Below are 20,426 nucleotides of genomic sequence, written 5' to 3' on the forward strand. Positions count from 1 at the left end.
TGTGCGTCACAACAAACACACACACACACACACACACACACATAGTCACACACATTGGTTTTGTGATCAGTGACCTTGTTCTCTCTAATGAGGTGATTGATGAGCCATTCTTACTGCATGTGTGCGTGTGTGTGTGTGTGTGTGTGTTTTATGTGCGTGGTTGATGACGTCAGAGGCTGAATGGGGGGCGGAGTTTTGTCTGACTGGGACAAAGACGACGGGGGGTCATTAAACACACACATACACACACACCTATCCTCCGAACGATGTGAACCTCTGTAGCCCCGCCCCCCTTCCACAGGAAATAGTTGCTAGCAACAACCCGGTCGCCGCGGTGACAGTTTACGATGAGGCAGGACGACCGAGGTCAGAGGCCGTGAGGGTCTAAGAGGGAGAGAGAGACAGAGGATACTGGGCTCTGATTGGTCGGATCCACAGACCTGCCAACACTTTGAGATCACAGCTCCAGGTGTGTCAACCTGCAGGTAACCATAGCAACAGTCTTTGAGGGGACCCAGGGTCCTTGAGTCCCCTCAAGGAGCATTTATGGACTTGTGGTTTCTTCTCAGGACATTATAATCCCTCAAGGATTCCAGCACCTGGTCTCTCAAGAGACAAAAATAAATTCAAGGACCTCTGAAGCCCCTCAAGAACACTTTCCAGGGCTGCTTGAACCTCCCCAAGGACCATCTTAGCCTCCTCAGTGACTTCCTGTGCCTCTGCAGAGCCCCAACGAATCTCTTCAAAGACCTTAAATACTCCTCAAGGACTCTATGAACTGCTTCAATAATCACTGAAACCTAATTAATGATTCCAGGATCCCCTATAATGACTGGACACCCTTGGGACACCAGGAACATCTTCAGGGACCAGTTTATCTTCCTGAGCACCTCTGATACTTTCTCAAGGACTAAAGAACCCTCTGAAGGTAACCTTGAACCCTTTCAAGGGCCATTTAAGCCTCTCTGTGGACCTATGGGACCCCTGAAGGACTTCAGGATCATCTTCCAGGACTGCAGCCTCTATACAACAACCTCTATAGCTTTCTCAGTTACTCCTTGTACTTTCTGATGTACTTTTAAACCCCCTCAAGGATCCCAGGAACATCTTCAAGGACATTTTTAGTGCCTTTGGTACTATTTCAAGGACTGTAGAACTCTCTTATTGTATCCTGGAGCCTCTTCAAGGACCCTTTGATCCTCCTCATTGACCTCTGGCACCTACTCCCGTACTCCAGGACCTCCGCCTGGACTCCAGGACCTCCTGATTAAAAAGTGATATTTGTGAATGAAATATTTCACAGGTGTGTTTTTTTTCATGAAGCTTTATGTCTGGTACCCCTGAAGGACTCCAGGATCATCTTCCAGGACTGGAGCATCCATAACAACCACTAAAGCCCCCTCAATTACTTCTTATATTTTCTCAGGGACTCCCTCAAGGACCCCAGGGTCATCTTCAAGGACCCTTTGAGCCTTTCCATTGACCTCTGGCACATCTTCCTGGTCTCCAGGATCTCCTCCTGGACTCCAGGACCTCCTGATTGACAGTGATGTTTGTGAATGAATTCTTTCACAGGTGTTTTTTTCATGAAGCATTGCGTCTGATTGGTCGATATTTTTGTCTCTGTCTTCGTCCATGTTTCAAAGTTTTCACACACACAGCTCGTCTGTCTTTGTCCCATTCACTGCACTTTGTGTGTGTGTGTGTGTGTGTGTGTGTGTGTGTGTCCTGTTGTCGGGGGTAACAGCAGTAAGAATGTGTGACATCACAGCGCTGAGTCGTATATAATCCTGCGTGTGTTGTCTGCATGTAGACCAGAGACCCGTCCTGACACTGAGACAGGACAGACATCAGCTGAGACCAATAATCAATACTTTTATTGGGGGACATTATTTGGACGACCAGCAGGATCTTCTGCAGTTTTGTTGTTGTTGGGATATTTCTCTTCTGTGTCAGTAAGTTCTGCTGCTTTAATATTCTGTAGGATTAATATTCTGTTTGTTCTTCACATGTGGTAAAATGTTTAATCCTTCAGCTGCTGCTGGAAAAATTACACAGACCAATAAAGTTTCATATTTCAAATCTGATTTGATCTCATCTAGTCTAATACAATTATTGAAAAATATAGTAGGTATAAAACGATCTAATCTCATATAATTTTAACAATTTTATTTTTACTGAAAAGTGTAATTAAATTTAATTACACTTAAAATCTAATCTAATAAAATTTGATTTGATCACATCCAGTCTAATTAAATAATTGAAAAAATAACAATAAATATAACATAAAATAATCGTGTTTTGAAAGATATAATATAATATGATTTAATTATTTTTTCTAAAAAGTCTAATTAATATTAATTACAGCCAAAATCTAAAAAAAAATTCATTTGATCTCTTTAAATGTAATCCATTTAAACCTGATACAATATTTCCATCTATAATGTAGCAGCAGACGTACTGTAAAGTAACATGAGATAAGAGTATTCAGAGTACCTCATCATTATACTTAACTTCTTGAGACGTCTGCTTTTGTTTGGTATGTATTTTTAATTCCCCCCCAGATATTTAAGATTACTGGACCCGATAAGTATAAAGAACTGAGCACTGCTTATCAGGTCCTAATAATCTTAAATATCTGGGGGGAACAAAAGCAGACGCCTCAAGAAGTTAAATATAATGATGAGGTACTTATATATATGTATATATACCAGTCCATACCCATTGAGTGCACAGTTGCCCACATACAGTTTCACATGGTGTGTGTTTGGGATACAGGTCATAGGAAACTGCAGATTAAATAGTCAACTGAACCCATTAAGAAGAGCAATGCATTCAGACAGAGTACAGAGAATGAATACTGAATACAGAGAATGCACACAGGCATTGAGGATGAGTCCTCAATGCCTGTGTGCAGTTTCACATAGATTGACCACGTCAGTGAGTAGAAAAATGTGGGACAGACAGAATGACTGACTGACAGAATGACACACTGACAGTTTCTGTGATTATGTACAGCATACCATACCATGACTTAGTCATACCAAACATTAGAAACAACACCAACATTGGTCCACAGGGGGAGCCACAGTGATCGGTCGCATTTGAGCCATTTTGAAGCATTTTTCTGTTGTTATAGCGCCACCCAGTTGCCAATTAGAGTTAAATTTCTCCAGTCACCTTGAGGCGTCCTGTTCTACATATCTACCAAGTTTAGTAAAAATCCATATGGCGGTTAGGCCTAGATAAGAAATGAGCTCTCTAGCGCCCCCATTTTGTTTGATGGGCTCAATAATGGAGGGGTCCCCTCAGATTATGTGTGGTCATATGCCTACAAAGTTGCGTGGTGATGGGTGAAACCCTTGAGATGTTCTACACCTTTATGTGATGAGCCACGCCCTCCGCAATATTCATTGCCTTATAGAAGCTCAGTTTTAGGAAGTTTTCCAACTTTTGCCAAGAGGGAACTTTAGATATTGGTTCCTAGATTATGTTCACCCAGTTTCATGCAGATCGCTCAAACTTCCTAGGAAGAGATCCATTTGAAGTGTTTTTCAAAAAATTCAAAATGGTGGAAAATCTATATAAGCGGAAGTTCTGGGTTCTTGAGGCAAATGTGTTCCTCATGAGGAGAGGCATCTCTGTGCAAAGTTTCATGTCTCTACCACATACGGGGCATGAGATATGCCCATTCAAAGTTTGACATTTCAATGGGTTGCTATAGCGCCCCCCTTTGGCCAATTGATGTAATATTGCTTCATTGGCATCCTCCCATGACCCTCTACCACTGTGCCAAATTTCACATGGATTGACCAAGTCAGTGAGGAGAAAAACATGGAACAGACACACACACAGAGTTTTGGTCATTATATAGTAAGATATATATGTCATAATTTTAATAAAGTATAAAACTGCTCATTTTGATGACTGAACACGTAAAAGCTAAAACAAGACTTTTCATTTGTTTGTTTAGTAGCTCTGTATGAATTTTTTCTTGCTCCTTACTCCAAGCTCGGAATGTCCTTCTGTCTGTCCCGGTGTCCTCAAATGAGGCGATACTCAAGTCCCAGCAGAAACCCAAACTGTGGTGTCCTCCTATGAGGACGCAGGGTCACAGGAGGTTATGTACAGTCGCTGAGTGAATGTACTTTTCACCACAAACAGCCTGAAGTCTGTTTACACTTCATTTCATGTTCAGCTGCTTCTTCTTCTTCCCACAGTGATGATGATGATGATGATGTGTCATTACTCAACATGAATCCACTGATGTGTTCATGAGTTCCCTGACTCATGTTCTAAGTTCATTAATGCTAATTAATTGAGGGAACATGCCACACAGTGAGTCTGGACCCCTGCTGTATTAAATCTCCTGGATCATGTTTATTTATTAATTTATTTATTATTTGTGTTGTTTGTGAGCTGCAGTTGTTTGTGTTGTCTCTTCCTGTCCGTCTTTTTATTACACTGATCTCAGTTCAGACTGTGCGCTGACTCCGACGACTAGCAGGAGGAGCTGCAGCCTGTCACAACACTGCACATTACATCAGAACACCCTTCAGCCAATCAGGAAACAGGATTATCTGTTGTCATGGTGACAGGGCATTTCTTGGATCTAATTTTTAATGTTTTTGCCTCCAACAAAGATGGCTGCTTCATCTTCCTCCCCCTCTTCATCCTCTCTGATTGCTCTCCTCCTCCTCTTTCTCGCCGTCGCTGTGGAGTCCAGACCTTCACCTCACCGAGATGACAAGCAGGTCTGTAGAGAACGTCATCGTCATCATCGTCATCGTCGTCATCATCATCGTTGTCGTCATCATTGTTGTCATCATCATCGTTTTCATCATCATCGTCATCGTTGTCGTCATCATCATCATCGTTGTCATTGTCATCATCATCATCGTCATTGTCGTCATCATCATCATCATCGTTGTCATCATCATCATCGTCATTGTCGTTGTCATCATCATCATCATCATCATTGTCGTCATCATCATCATCGTCATCATCATCATCATCTTCATTATCATTGTCATTATCATCATCATTGTCGTCATCATAATCGTCATCATCATCATCATCGTTATTGTCGTCGTCATCGTCATCATCATCGTCACTGACATCATCGTCATCATTGTGATTGACATCATCATCATCATCATCATCATTTTTACCATGATCGTCATCATCATCATCGACATCATCATCATCATCATCATCAGATGAAACTGATAATGCCACCAGTGGCTCCTGTGTGTCTGTAACCAGTGTCCTGTCTCATAGCTCTCTGTCATTAATTCATTTTATTCTTATTTTTTCATACGATTATGAAACCAACCCAGGTCGCTGACACGAGCTGAGACTTGGGCCAAATGCTGCCCCAGAACTGAGCCAAATAAACTGGCCTGATTCTGATGGCCAACAATACATCACTGCTGGATGCTGATGTTTTGCTTATAGGTCAGATTCTCAGGATATAGTTTTACACAGTCCGTGGCAGCAACAGCCACTATATAAACTCAATCATGTCTCAGTGGAAACAGATCTAACATGTCAATGAAATAAATATTCCTCCTGACATCGCAACACTGAGTGAAGAAAGTAACGTTATCTAAGCATGAAGAACAGACATCAGTATCAGTCATTCATCCTGCTCTCTGTCCCACCTCTACTGAGGACACTCACTGTCTGCAGGTGCATTTTGACCACAGGTCGGCTGCCTCAGGTGCATTTTGACCACAGGTCGGCTGCCTCAGGTGCATTTTGACCGCAGGTCGCCTGCCTCAGGGGCATTTTGACCGCAGGTCGGCTGCCTCAGGTGCATTTTGACCGCAGGTCGGCTGCCTCAGGGGCATTTTGACCACAGGTCGGCTGCCTCAGGGGCATTTTGACCTCAGGTCGCCTGCCTCAGGGGCATTTTGACCGCAGGTCGGCTGCCTCAGGTGCATTTTGACCGCAGGTCACCTGCCTCAGGTGCATTTTGACCACAGGTCGGCTGCCTCAGGGGCATTTTGACCACAGGTCGGCTGCCTCAGGGGCATTTTGACCGCAGGTCGGCTGCCTCAGGGGCATTTTGACCTCAGGTCGCCTGCCTCAGGGGCATTTTGACCGTAGGTCGGCTGCCTCAGGTGCATTTTGACCGCAGGTCACCTGCCTCAGGTGCATTTTGACCACAGGTCGGCTGCCTCAGGGGCATTTTGACCACAGGTCGCCTGCCTCAGGTGCATTTTGACCGCAGGTCGGCTGCCTCAGGTGCATTTTGACCGCAGGTCGGCTGCCTCAGGTGCATTTTGACCTCAGGTCGCCTGCCTCAGGGGCATTTTGACCGCAGGTCGGCTGCCTCAGGTGCATTTTGACCTCAGGTCGGCTGCCTCAGGGGCATTTTGACCTCAGGTCACCTGCCTCAGGTGCAATTTGACCGCAGGTCGGCTGCCTCAGGTGCATTTTGACCTCAGGTCGGCTGCCTCAGGGGCATTTTGACCTCAGGTCGCCTGCCTCAGGGGCATTTTGACCACAGGTCGCCTGCCTCAGGTGCATTTTGACCACAGGTCGGCTGCCTCAGGTGCATTTTGACCTCAGGTCGGCTGCCTCAGGTGCATTTTGACCTCAGGTCGGCTGCCTCAGGGGCATTTTGACCTCAGGTCGCCTGCCTCAGGTGCATTTTGACCTCAGGTCGGCTGCCTCAGGTGCATTTTGACCGCAGGTCGCCTGCCTCAGGTGCATTTTGACCGCAGGTCGGCTGCCTCAGGGGCATTTTGACCTCAGGTCGCCTGCCTCAGGGGCATTTTGACCGCAGGTCGGCTGCCTCAGGTGCATTTTGACCTCAGGTCGGCTGCCTCAGGTGCATTTTGACCTCAGGTCACCTGCCTCAGGTGCAATTTGACCGCAGGTCGGCTGCCTCAGGTGCATTTTGACCTCAGGTCGGCTGCCTCAGGGGCATTTTGACCTCAGGTCGCCTGCCTCAGGGGCATTTTGACCACAGGTCGCCTGCCTCAGGTGCATTTTGACCACAGGTCGGCTGCCTCAGGTGCATTTTGACCGCAGGTCGCCTGCCTCAGGTGCATTTTGACCGCAGGTCGGCTGCCTCAGGGGCATTTTGACCTCAGGTCGGCTGCCTCAGGTGCATTTTGACCGCAGGTCGCCTGCCTCAGGTGCATTTTGACCGCAGGTCGGCTGCCTCAGGGGCATTTTGACCTCAGGTCGCCTGCCTCAGGTGCATTTTGACCGCAGGTCGGCTGCCTCAGGTGCATTTTGACCGCAGGTCGGCTGCCTCAGGGGCATTTTGACCTCAGGTCGCCTGCCTCAGGTGCATTTTGACCGCAGGTCGGCTGCCTCAGGTGCATTTTGACCGCAGGTCGCCTGCCTCAGGGGCATTTTGACCTCAGGTCGCCTGCCTCAGGTGCATTTTGACCTCAGGTCGCCTGCCTCAGGTGCATTTTGACCACAGGTCGCCTGCCTCAGGGGCATTTTGACCTCAGGTCGCCTGCCTCAGGTGCATTTTGACCGCAGGTCGGCTGCCTCAGGGGCATTTTGACCGCAGGTCGGCTGCCTCAGGGGCATTTTGACCTCAGGTCGGCTGCCTCAGGTGCATTTTGACCGCAGGTCGCCTGCCTCAGGGGCATTTTGACCTCAGGTCGCCTGCCTCAGGTGCATTTTGACCACAGGTCGGCTGCCTCAGGTGCATTTTGACCACAGGTCGGCTGCCTCAGGTGCATTTTGACCGCAGGTCGCCTGCCTCAGGTGCATTTTGACCACAGGTCGGCTGCCTCAGGTGCATTTTGACCACAGGTCGGCTGCCTCAGGTGCATTTTGACCTCAGGTCGCCTGCCTCAGGTGCATTTTGACCGCAGGTCGGCTGCCTCAGGTGCATTTTGACCACAGGTCGGCTGCCTCAGGTGCATTTTGACCACAGGTCGGCTGCCTCAGGTGCATTTTGACCGCAGGTCGCCTGCTCAGGGGCATTTTGACCTCAGGTCGCCTGCCTCAGGTGCATTTTGACCACAGGTCGCCTGCCTCAGGTGCATTTTGACCACAGGTCGGCTGCCTCAGGTGCATTTTGACCACAGGTCGGCTGCCTCAGGTGCATTTTGACCTCAGGTCGCCTGCCTCAGGTGCATTTTGACCACAGGTCGGCTGCCTCAGGTGCATTTTGACCTCAGGTCGGCTGCCTCAGGGGCATTTTGACCTCAGGTCGCCTGCCTCAGGTGCTTCATACAGACACATCAGTGTTAAACTGAGTCATAACCAGTTGAACCTCCATGTAGCTGCTGAACACCTGCTGCCACTAAAATCATTGATCGTATTGATTCACTGACATTTTAAACTCTCTCCTCAGGTCTTGCACTCTCTGTTCGGCTCTCACCTCTCTTCTCTCATCACGGCCCCTCTCGCCTCCAATGATGTCACAGAGGGCTCAGGCGGACGCCCCACCCCCTCCAGGGGACTGGCTGTGAATCGTCATGGCGCTGCTGTGAGGGGACTGGGCAGTGGGCGTGAGGCGGTCCCGCGGTTCTTCCTTGACTTCCTCCAGCGACAGTCCAAGATGAGGCGACGGAGCAGGAAGTCGATGATGGGAGGGAGAGGATGCTTCGGGATGAAGATGGATCGCATCGGCTCCATCAGCGGGCTGGGCTGCTAGGTTGTCTGTAGCCCCCCCCCCCCCCAGACTGATGAGTTAGTGGTACATTCTACCACTGTAGCTCTATGATGTTGCCATGGTAGGCGACCCCAAGCTGACCCCTCATGACCTCTGACCTCCAGTAGCTCCTGGTGCGTCTCTCAGAGACTCCATGTTGGATTTATACTAACTAAGGACTGAATACACCTGTTCATTGTAACGAAGACACAGGTAGAATTCTACTGATGACCTCTGACCCCTGGCTCCAACACAGCCGGCAGAACACTGTGAGTGTGTGTGTGTGTGTGTGTGTGCATGTGTGTGTGTGGACAAAGTGCAGTCTGACTGCAGGATGTAATAAAACTAAAAAGAAACTCCACTCGGCTCACGTTGATTTATTGTTTCTCGTTAATTAAATGAAAGTTTCTGCAGATCTACAAACTGTCTACTTTTACTATAGTAACTCTTTTAAAGCATGTATCTTTGTGTAACAAAGTATTTTTACAAGGTAGTATTAGTAATTTTACGTAGCAATTTTTAATATAGGACTTTTACTTTAAGTATTTAAGTATTAAGTATTTTTTTTTTTACAGTGATTTATATGTACCTTTCCTTCTGTGTGGTTTGACAACAGTGCGCTAATAGTACTTTTTATTTATTTTTTATGACATAAAAACATTTTCTCTTCCCGCCACTAGAGGGCTGACTGTCCCATGTCACGTGACGAGGTGAGTCGCTTCACGGTTAGCTTGATAGGCTAGCAGCTAGCTAACAGTTAGCATTTCATTCGGTCGCTAGCTGCCTAACAACACGGAAACAAACCCCGGCAGAGGCTCCTCTCCAGCGGGACTCTTTGTGACTGATACCGGCGCACCTCACCCTGTCCTCTCCTCCCGGCTGTCCCCGGCTCTCCGTCCTCCTGGTCCAGACCCGGTCGTGAATCCTGAAACATGTCGGCGGTGCAGCGGATGAAAGTGGCGAACGAGCGGCACAGCAAGACGATCACACAGCGGGGACACGTCCAGAAAACATCGGTACTGACAGCCAGGCTAACGGCTAACAGATTCTGTCTCCACCGTACAGCTGCAGCTCGACCTGATGAATTAAACACAGGCCGTTTAATGTGAACAGTATTCTGATATAATTCAGCTCTGTGGGTTAAAAAGAAATACTGGAAGGAGAGTAGCAGCTAGCAATTAGCATTGGTGGAGCTAACATTAGCATTAGCTGCTCTACAAGTGAGCCGCTTCTTTTCTCAGCACATTATCAAGCTAATATCGCTTCTAATTAAGTAATATGTCAGATTTTGTCGTTAAATATTATCATGGTTTGTATATGAACGGCAAATAGCCAGATGTTGCTCTGTGGAACCTGCTGACTGGCTAACAATTGAATGAAGTGTAATAGAGCCAGACCCCTTAAATAAATGTGGGACATTAATTCGGTTTTGCGTGTCCACAGAGCTATACGCCATATATATGTTATTGAAGGCATTTGCTCGACTGCCTTACGGACAGTTTTCAATTCGGCACACACAAATTTACTGTTCGTGGTTTGTTTGGTGATGTTTTGTAACTCAAGTAACCTCCTCTCGGTGTAAACACTGCAGTGGGCGGAGGCGCCGCGATGGTACAAATCAGTCACAAAAGACTAAAAGAGTGTTTGATTAAATTATGATATGAGAATAATACATATGACGAATTCAAGAAGGGCTTTAGAGGTGTTGAATACATGCCGCGCAATGTTCATTATTTAATGTTTACTGTGACAAACAGAGTGGGGCATTAAATATGCAGTTTTGTAAAAGGAGTTTGGGATAGCTTTAACATCAGTGTGTGAACACGGAAACCATCCCCTGACAGGAGTGTGTTTATAGTAGGCCAAACACACACACACACACACACACACACACACACACACACACACAGAGTTCAAGACAGCACTATAACACTATTATAACTAAGTCTAATTGTTGGCTGAGTATTCTCTGATTTTAGTCAAAGAGGTGATTTAGTTTCTTATTTTTCTCACTTAAAAACTCATCATGTTGATGTAGTGTGTCATTATTTGGATGATATTTAAGGGGATATTTAAGCGTGGCACCGACCTGCTGATGTTCACCAGTCACACACCTCTGTCACATTTCATCAGCACATGTGTAATTTATTGTCACTAACACACCCTTTGATTTACACACACTCTAAATGTGTTGAAGTATCTCTGTCAGCTGTGGTTAGTAGTCAGAGGGAGTCTGTATTTACCCAGAATGCTCAGTCCTGTCTTCATGCAGCCACAGACTCGAGGTACAAGCTGTTCTGTCGTAATAAATCAGTAATAACAGACCTAATTACAGCTGCAACAAGTGATTATTAGTTGATAAGTGTTGTGTGTGTGTGTGTGTGTGTGTGTTCCAGCGGCCTGTAAATGAGGAGAAGTCTCCGGTGGGACCATGGCTGCTCGCTCTGTTTGTCTTCGTGGTTTGTGGGTCAGGTGAGTCTCAGCTCCGCCATGTGTGTGATGCACTGCAAACACACACTGTGTTTACATGAACAGAATGTTCCAATGTTAGCTGACTTTTATTCTGAAACAGACAATATCCCTACTGAGCAGTTACTAATGAGAATTCATCTTCCTGTTGAGATCCGGCTCGTAAAGGGAAGCAACATCAAGCAAAACAAACAAAAATTTTAGCCGAAATGAAAAGGGGAAAAAGGCCCGTGTGTGCTGCGCAACTCAAAGAAAGAAATATAACCGAGAGACGAGAGAACTCTTTAAGTAACAGCAGCTAACCTTGCCTAACAAAACCAAAAGCCAAAATAGAAACCTCACTGTCTTAAAGTACTTAGTGGGAAACAGAAGCACAGATGAAACAGCTCCTCTGCACCCAGTGTGTCTCTAACAGAGGAAATGATGCTCTGTGAGTGCACAGCAGTTTTTAAAATCTACCCCTACTGCCCAGTCCTCTAAGTAGCTTCACGTGTACCTCAGAACAGCTTTGACCAAATACGAAACAGTAACGAGAGGTACGCTGGTGGGCAGAAAGGTTCCAGCCGCTCCAGCTGTTTTTAGAAAAGCCCAGACTCTGTCTCACTGGACTCTCGTGCCTGTTTTGTGATTAGCCTCATCTGTCTGAATGGGGCACCTGTCTATGGGCAGCTCCCTCACTCTGACATCTGTACACATGTATTTTGGAACGGAGCGAAACATGAGTTTGCCTTAGGGCATCAATAAAGTACATCTTCTTCTTCTAAATAAGTTGTGCAGGCTGGCACAGAGTTAAAGAGAAGTGAGTGCAGAGGAAGTGTTTAATCTGATAAAACAGACAGGAAGCTGAGGCTGCCACTAGGTTTAGGCGGTATCTGTTTGTTATTACCTTCCTAGAATTTCACCAGGGTGTACGGTACATTATGGTTCAAATGTGCAGCACATCTCCACCACCAACACCAACGCCGGCTGACCGGCGAGTTCGTTAGTTTCACAAGCTGTCCTGTCATTTTCAGTCTAATAAACAAACAAACTTCCTAAATGTCAAGAAGGTTAAAATTCTTCTGATCAGAGAAATAAAAGTGCACACCTTCTGACTCATGTTTCTCCCTTTGACAGAACCAAGACTAACGTTAGCATAACTCGCACTTCATTCAAACCGGATAAAAACAAAATATAAGTCGTCAAATCTCAGTCTTGCTAGAAGCTTAGTTATTCCAACAATCACTCTCTCTGGTCTGGTTGAAATAAATCCTTAATTCACTGAGTTAGATGTGAAAACAAGTTGTTGTTCCTGCAGTCTCTCTCTGTGGTTGCTGGCCGGCAGTCCTGTAACATTATCCCCACCTCACACAGTCAGCTCAGGTGCCTGTTGCACCAGACTGGTCTCTGATGGCACGTGATGTGCACTATATGCAAAACATCCACCTTACAGCCTCTGCAGTACGAGGTGAATAGAAAGAAGAGGATTTTTTACGGTATTGAAAATCGTACCGTCAGGATTTTTAAATACGGTATTATACGATGATAAAGCCCCGGCCGAGCTGTCTCTCTGTTATCACTGACTCTTTCATGTCGTCATGGTGATCTGTATACTCTGAAGTTCATATATGTTTGCTATCATCCTATCATTACACTGTGTCTTTACCTTTATAGACCCAATCACAGCGTTTGTTTACAGTGACTTCTGGGTAGAAACCCCTGCGTCACATGTAGAAGACCAAACATCCCTGAGCAAACGCTCCCTCAACTAGTTAGCTTTTAAGTGTGATTATACTTGTGTGTTGGCTTTATGCAGACCCTACGCCATAGCCTACGCTGTTGTGAGTATTTATACTTGTGCGATGTCGTCTGCAGTTACACCTCCAAAGCACTAGTCAGCGGCGGGGTTTCTGTGAAGTGCTGTAAAGTTTGATTGATTCAAAACACGCCTAAAACACACATTAAACATGGCTTAATAGAGACGATTTCAAACACAAGTACACAAATCAGCTTCACTATAACTCGCAGCATTCACAGACAAACACTTGTCTTTATCTGGATACATTTTCCTCACAAATACAACATGCTAACGTTATTAGCACAAGCCTATGGCATTTTACATTGTATAAATTAGCCTAGCCGCTGTTGGACCTTCTCTCTACTCATATGAAGCCAGGAACAACAGTTACATTTAACAAGGGTAATGTTGATACTAAACACGTTATCCAAACAAATACAACATGCTAACGTTTTTAGCACAAGCCTATGGCATTTTACATTGTATAAATTAGCATAGCTGCTATTGGACCTTCTCTCTACTCATATGAAGCCAGGAACAACAGCTACATTTAACAAGGGTAATGTTAATACTAAACACGTTATTCAAACAAATACAACATGCTAACGTTTTTAGCACAAGCCTATGGCATTTTACATTGTATAAATTAGCCTAGCTGCTATTGGACCTTCTCTCTACTCATTTGAAGCCAGGAACAACAGCTACATTTAGCAAGGGTAATGTTAATACTAAACATGTTTTTCAAACAAATACAACATGCTAACGTTATTAGCACAAGCCTATGGCATTTTACCTTGTATAAATTAGCCTAGCCGCTATTGGACCTTCTCTCTACTCATATGAAGCCAGGAACAACAGCTACATTTAATAAGGGTAATGTTAATACTAAACATGTTTTTCAAAGAAATACAACATGCTAACGTTATTAGCACAAGCCTATGGCATTTTACATTAGCCTAGTGAAGGAGTGTTGATTTCCTCTGCTCATATGAAGCCAGGATAAATCACACACAAGACTTAAAATGCTATTTTTGTGGCGGCTTTATTGTCTTCACAGTTTATTGTTTCTAATCTGTGAAATTAAAGTAAATAAAAGTTTTGTTTCCACTGAGGGAAATGGTTTCAGCTTACAGAGACAGACAGGAGGTCTGCGTCATCCATGATATATAGATACATTTCTGGGGAGATGCATGTCAGGCTACAGCGTAGGGTACAGTGTAGGCCCTGTGTCGACGCAGAGTAGGTACGGCGTTGATTCAACACAGAAGTATAAATCCTGCATAAAGCTCCAGTGTGTGTTGGATTTAAATGGAATAAAATATAATCAGTCTGTTTTCTTTAGTGTACAATCACCTGAATAAGCGTTGTTGTGTTTTGGTTACCTCAGAATGAGCCGTTTATATCTACATAGTGAGCAGGTTCTTGTCAACATAGATCACCATGTTGCACCGCTAGGTTTCTACAGTAGCCCAGAACGGACAAACCAAACACTGGCTCTAGAGAGGGACATTCATGTTTTCAAATCAGCCATGGTAGTTCTCCTACACGCCTGGCACATGTGAGAAGTTTCACTAAAATCGCCTGCGATATTTGGAAAACAAAAAACATAAAGTTCAGAGAAAAATAGTCAAAATATTTTGGGAAACAAAAGTCAAGTAGTGTTGAACATTTTAGACAAAAAAGTTGGAATGATTCAAGAAAAAACACTTTTTTTTTTTTTTTAGAAAAAAGTTAAGTATGTCAAAACGTTTTAGAGGGAATGTTGTATTATTTCAAGACAACAAAGTTGTAATACTCCCAGAAAAAAATGTATTTGGTAGTTAGCAGCCCCTATACGATGGACAAAATTCAGAATTTACTGTGAAACGTCTTAATTCAGCGTTTAACTGGTGTAAATCAGCCAGTCTGTTTGTTTCTGAGAGGAGAGACACCTCTGAGGATAATTCAGCTCCTGAACAATGAACACTGAAGGAATTCTACCCAGGAGAAGTTTCAGCTGGTTGTAATCTGTTATCTCACTGCTAGACCCCACTAAATCCCCCTGAATCTGACACACTGAACCTTTAATTGTACGTTATATTTAGGGTATTTTCACCACTTTACCTTGCTGTCAGACAGCTCTTTGTGAAGGGGAAGAAGTCATTATCAGCAACAGTAATTCTACTTCACAAAACACAGGAGTTGCTGGTCGAGTGTGGCCTTGATTGGTGTAAAGTTTAAGATGAAGCTGTAAAAAGATTCAAACTTTAACTGACACAGATTTTTTTTGTGCGGCAGTACATTGTTCAGTTTCTGTGTTGGTAGATTTGATTAATGAAAGATGCTAACAAAGCAACACATAACGTAAAATAATCACAGCAGAAACATCAGACATGTCGGAGCACTGTGTGTAACTATAAATGTTTAATCGTTACAGTCGCAGCTGGAAGTGACAACAGAAATCAACATGTTCGCTGTTGACACAGATCTGTCAGTTTGCAGGCTGACGTGATGTTAAAGAGAAGCGAGTGAAGTGTTTTAATGCAATAAGGCCGACAGGAAGCTGAGGCTGTCAGTCATCTCTCTTATCACCAACTGCATCACATTGTCATGGGGATCTGTACACTGTGAGGTTTATATATACGTGTGCTATCATCACATCATTACACTGCATCTTTATCTTTATACACTGACTGTTCACTCCTCTGTGTGTATTTACACTTGTGGTTATAAACACCAGTGCACGTTTAAAGTTCAGAACAGGAACTGTAACTGTTTGGTCTGTGGTGTTGCTGCTTGCGACAACTTCACACTCAACACTTTGCTCCTTTGGGTCCCGAACAACACAGGACACACAGCTGTTGATGTTTTATGATGCTTAGATTTAAACAACTGTACATTAAGTTGCTATTTTACGTCTTTGTGCCCCAAAATAATGAAAAAGATGGGACAGGCTGAGAGGAAAACCACTGTTGGTCTACTGATTGGATTTTGGTGGTCAAAGGTCAACACCACTGTGACCTTTCACCCATCATATTCTTGTGAATGGGATATCACAAGAACAACTCGAGGGCAATTCTTCAAATTTTGCAGGATAGGAGGATTAACTGATTGGATTTTGGTGGTCAAAGGTCAACGTCACTGTGACCTTTTCTGTCTCATACTCGTGAAAATGATATCTCAAGAATACCTTAATGCAGTGGTTCCCAACTGGTCCAGCCACAGGGTCCAGATTTCTCCTTGGTCATTAGTTAAAGGTCCGCACAGTTTAATATATTCATTAAGGGTGGGAATCTCTAGGCACCTCACGATTCGATTCAATTCCGATTCTGAGGGCAACGATTTCGATTCTAAAACGATTCTTGATTCTAAAACGAGCCAATATGAAAATTTACACTAGATATTGAAAAACATTATTGTAATAAAGCTGGGAATACATATCCAGTGCATACAAACTGTAATACTTACTGTGGTTGAGATGACGACACTCCAGTCTCCTCATCTACAAATCTTAACGGGACTCTCCTGTCCCTCGTCCACCACCTCGACATTCCTCCTCCAGTATTTACAAAACTATAACTGACTATAACTATCTATGAACTATAAAAACACAAACTATTGCAAAAAAGACGAACGATGGCAAAACTACGAACTATGGTGAAAACACGCTAAAACACCGCTAAATCACTCCAACTTGCACTCTCCTCGTCAGCCGTCACTCTCCTCCTGCTGTGCTCACTTCCCTCCCCTCCCCCACAGGTAATGACGTAATTACCGGAGTGTACTGTATATCAGCTTTCAGAATCCGTTGGAATTACGTCGATAGCATGAATGGTCGAGGAGTTACGGTAATTTGAAAAATAAATATAAAAATAAAATTAAAATCGATTATGAGTTTTCCACATCGATGCTCGCATCATTCAAGATAGAATCTTGATGCATCTAAAAATTGATTCCCCCCCTTGTTGCCAAGCTAATGTGCTGTCCCTGTGAAGTAGCTATCTGCTATTCACGGACTCTACAACAGGAAACTGCACTTCATAATAAAAGCTTGTACCGGAAATTTACAGTACTTTAAAGATAACCACTGCCTCGAGGAAATTTCTTTAAATTTGGCACAAACGTCCACTTGGACTGAAGAATATACTGATTAGAATATTATGTTCAAAGGTCAATGTGACCTCACAAAGCATGTTTTTGGCCATAACTCAGGAATTTATACACTAATACTGACAAAACTTGACACAAATGTCCAAAAGGATAAAATAATGAAGGTCAAAAGGTCAAAGGTCAGCTTGACTGTGACATCATCATGTTTTAACGTCATATCTCAGGAACAGAAGGGGAGACATTTGGTCAGATACTGAATTGGCGACTCTAATCTTGATTGTATAGATCTTCTGTGTGTGGACTGGACTGGTGGGTGGAGTCATACAACCACAACGCAGTAATTCTAGTTACTGTAAGTGGTTAATAGTTTAGCTTCAGAAAAACAGTTTTAAATGGACCTATTTCCTTAAGCGCCGCCAATATCAACATTCTCAGTTTATAGTTAGATCGTGTTTACAGTTCATTTTACTTCATAAATCCTGTCTACTTTATGTGACTGTATCTTCTCTGTGTGTGTGTGTTCTTACAGCCATCTTCCAGATCATCCAGAGCATCAGGCAGGGCATGTGATGACCTTTGACCCTGGAGGAGCTGAGCCTGTCCCATGACCCCGCCCAACACACACACACACACACACACACAGTTGTTCCTGTGGAGTTTAAATCTGAGCTGGTTCTTCTTCTTCTCTCTCTGTGTTTTTTTTTACTCTCTTCATTATGGATGAAGCTGATCAGATATTGATTATTGATTGCTTATTGATTACTGTTGGTTGTTGTTGTCTGACACAGTCGTCCAGATGTTGATCTCTGCTGTTTGTCTCTGACGTTTCGCTGAAGTTTGTCTGACCTGAGATCAGCTGAGACAACAGATGGCTGAGTTTCAGCTCATCAGTACAAACCATCAGCTTCCTGTTTGTGTTCAGTTTAAACGGTTTGACACCACTGTGACTAATAAAGCTCAGACAGAAGACGCAGCGAGGGCGTTCACTCACCTGTCATTCACCCTGATCCTCATCTTTCAACTGCTCAGTCCAGATTTTCCACTTTTAATCTGCTGCCAATAAACCTCAACACTTCCTCTGCACATTTCACATTAAAAGTCCTCCAGCAGAGTCTGTTATTGTCGGGCTTTTAATGTGAAATACGTGCAGCAAGTGTTTCAGTGGCAGCAGATTAAAAGTGTGAGATGAGACCAATATTTCCTGAGACGACCTACAGAGACAAGAAACAGCTGATGATGACAGATGAATTAAAATCATCAGAAATGATCACAGGCTTTGATTTGTAGTCGGTTTATAACAGAGGGTTCCCACGGTCAGGAAAAGTCATGGAATTTCGCTGTCACATTTTCCAGGCCTGGAAAATTTTTGGAGTTAGTAAAAACCCTTGAAAGCTTTGGAAGTCATGGAATTTTGTTGTGTGTAATGAAATCCGTGTTTCCTACAGTCATGAAATACCTGGAAAAGTTACATTTAAAACAAAACTGTGCCCGGCCTGGAAATGGTTTGGAATTAACAAAATGATTCGGAAAAGTTTGGAGTTTACATTGTTTTATCAAAAGATGTCTAACGTTCAAAACATATTCCTTGTATTACTGATTTAAAATCTAGTGCTGCGCTTTATGACCGCTGAAACGTGACGTGATGGTGATCAACCTCCGTTTATGAAGACATAATGTACACTCAGGTTCAGAAACAATGATTAGACATGCACAAAGAACAAGAAACAATTATAAATTATAATCCAAACATGTCTAATTGCATTGATGTCTCCAGGATCTATGGTTTTCTGGCCCCCCAAAAAGCGGCCATGGCCTTGACATTTTGTGAAGTGCCTGTATATGCCAATCCACCCGTTCTCACGCCCAACTCTTCAACTGCTGCTTTGTCTGTGGACCTTGGTATGAGACACTGACGCACAGAGGCACCCTTCACGGTGGTACGATATGAACCGCTGCTGGCCACCACTGTCGTATAAAGTCTGAACATGGCGGGCGGCAGGGGAGGCGGACAGGTCAAACAAACGTCGGACTTAAACCTGGAAGTCCACGTTTGGTTTCCTGTGTGAAACCACAAATCAGTCGAGCTATTTTAATAATAAAGTAGTGTGCTAGTGTGTGTGGCATGCTAAGCTAGCGTTGCATGTGACATGATGTTACATGACGTTAGCAACAACTGTGCTTATTCTAAGCCAAACCATTATCTATCTCTAACTGCGTGCTTTTGCTGCCTAAACTTCAGGAAATAAACCTAAAAACAAAGTGTTTTGCCTGCGCTGTAACTTTATTCTGAAAAAGACTATACGCATTTAACGACAGATACTCTATTTCCTGTGAAAACAGAAGTTAATTGCATGTAACACAAGTAAATTGACACACTGTCCCTGAACGTCAAAAACTGATGCAGGAGGGTACTGTGAGTGTTATATTTTGACGTGCAGGTCCACTGATAAAGCTGCAACATTTGGTGATTTGGGATGAGAATATGTTGGGCGGTCTGCTCTGTTAGCATACACAGCTAGTAGTCATCTAACTGAGCAATTTAAGTTATCACGAGTGCAATTTGCTTATCCATAAATGCCTGGAGCGCGTCTTTAAGAATGTACGGCTTGGCAATGGCAGAGACCTGGGCAAAGTGATGTCAGCAGGGTAAAACAAACGTTTTGAAAATCCATTGGTTAAAAATGTGTGGGAACCCTGGAGGTTAATGTTCTATGGATAACCTATGAAATGTAACGTAACAAATTAATTTTCTGTAGCTGTCGATGGGACGCAACTTTAACGTGTCGGTGCAACGTTTTGTTCATCGTGTACGTCTCAGTAATTTCTCTTAGGTTCGTCTCTCCCTTCATGTCTGCCAGCTAACTCAAAATATGTTTGAATTGAGTTTGAATTTGATAGTTTGAATTAAACAGATTCGTAACAAAGCACAGACATGATGCTCAACATGAAATTATTTTCTTGTTCGTCTTCTCACAGAAATTAAAATTGGATTTTTCAGTTAAAGGTGATGAGAAGACGACGCCAATATAAACCCTTGAAGTAAAATAAGTCATGTCTGAGCAGCAGTGGCAGTGTAAATGACAGGATCTGTATTTGATGACCTCAGAGCAGCAGTCTGCTCTTGTTTCCGTCTGGCAGGATGAATCTCTCCTCAGACAAACAGGTTTAAATCTGATCTCAGCTCAGAGCTTCAGTCAGACGGTGAACTGCTGGTTTTGTAAAGCAGGTGTCGGTTTAGTCTTTGGAAGGTGAAGCAGACGACGTGCTCCGCTTTTATACTAAATAATAAACCACAGATATTTTTCTCTACTGGCCTCTGATGTGTGTGTCCTCTCTGCTGTCTCCTCTCAGCACCCACACTGAAACACACGTTTGTTACGTACTTGTTTTTATAAAGTCTAACAGCACAGCTACACTCACAGATATCTGAGCCTCCTACCTGCCTGTCAAACACCATCA

At 43.9% G+C, this 20,426-nt stretch overlaps 2 protein-coding genes across 2 annotated transcripts; both read left to right on the forward strand.

Annotated features, from left to right (window-relative positions):
* Positions 1-1,741: 1,741 nt before the first annotated feature.
* si:ch73-265d7.2 (C-type natriuretic peptide 2) lies at positions 1,742-8,652 on the forward strand. The gene is made up of 3 exons (XM_049568396.1): positions 1,742-1,955; positions 4,644-4,754; positions 8,333-8,652. Exons 2-3 carry the CDS (start codon positions 4,644-4,646, stop codon positions 8,633-8,635), a joined length of 414 nt encoding a protein of 137 aa, XP_049424353.1. The 5' UTR covers positions 1,742-1,955; the 3' UTR covers positions 8,636-8,652.
* Positions 8,653-9,361: 709 nt separating this feature from the next.
* zgc:85858 (uncharacterized protein LOC405879 homolog) lies at positions 9,362-20,276 on the forward strand. The gene is made up of 3 exons (XM_049568397.1): positions 9,362-9,648; positions 11,029-11,104; positions 17,497-20,276. Exons 1-3 carry the CDS (start codon positions 9,565-9,567, stop codon positions 17,535-17,537), a joined length of 201 nt encoding a protein of 66 aa, XP_049424354.1. The 5' UTR covers positions 9,362-9,564; the 3' UTR covers positions 17,538-20,276.
* Positions 20,277-20,426: the final 150 nt, after the last annotated feature.

Source organism: Epinephelus fuscoguttatus, linkage group LG23 (assembly GCF_011397635.1).
Source record: "Epinephelus fuscoguttatus linkage group LG23, E.fuscoguttatus.final_Chr_v1".
In the NCBI taxonomy this organism is placed as follows: Eukaryota; Metazoa; Chordata; class Actinopteri; order Perciformes; family Serranidae; genus Epinephelus; species Epinephelus fuscoguttatus.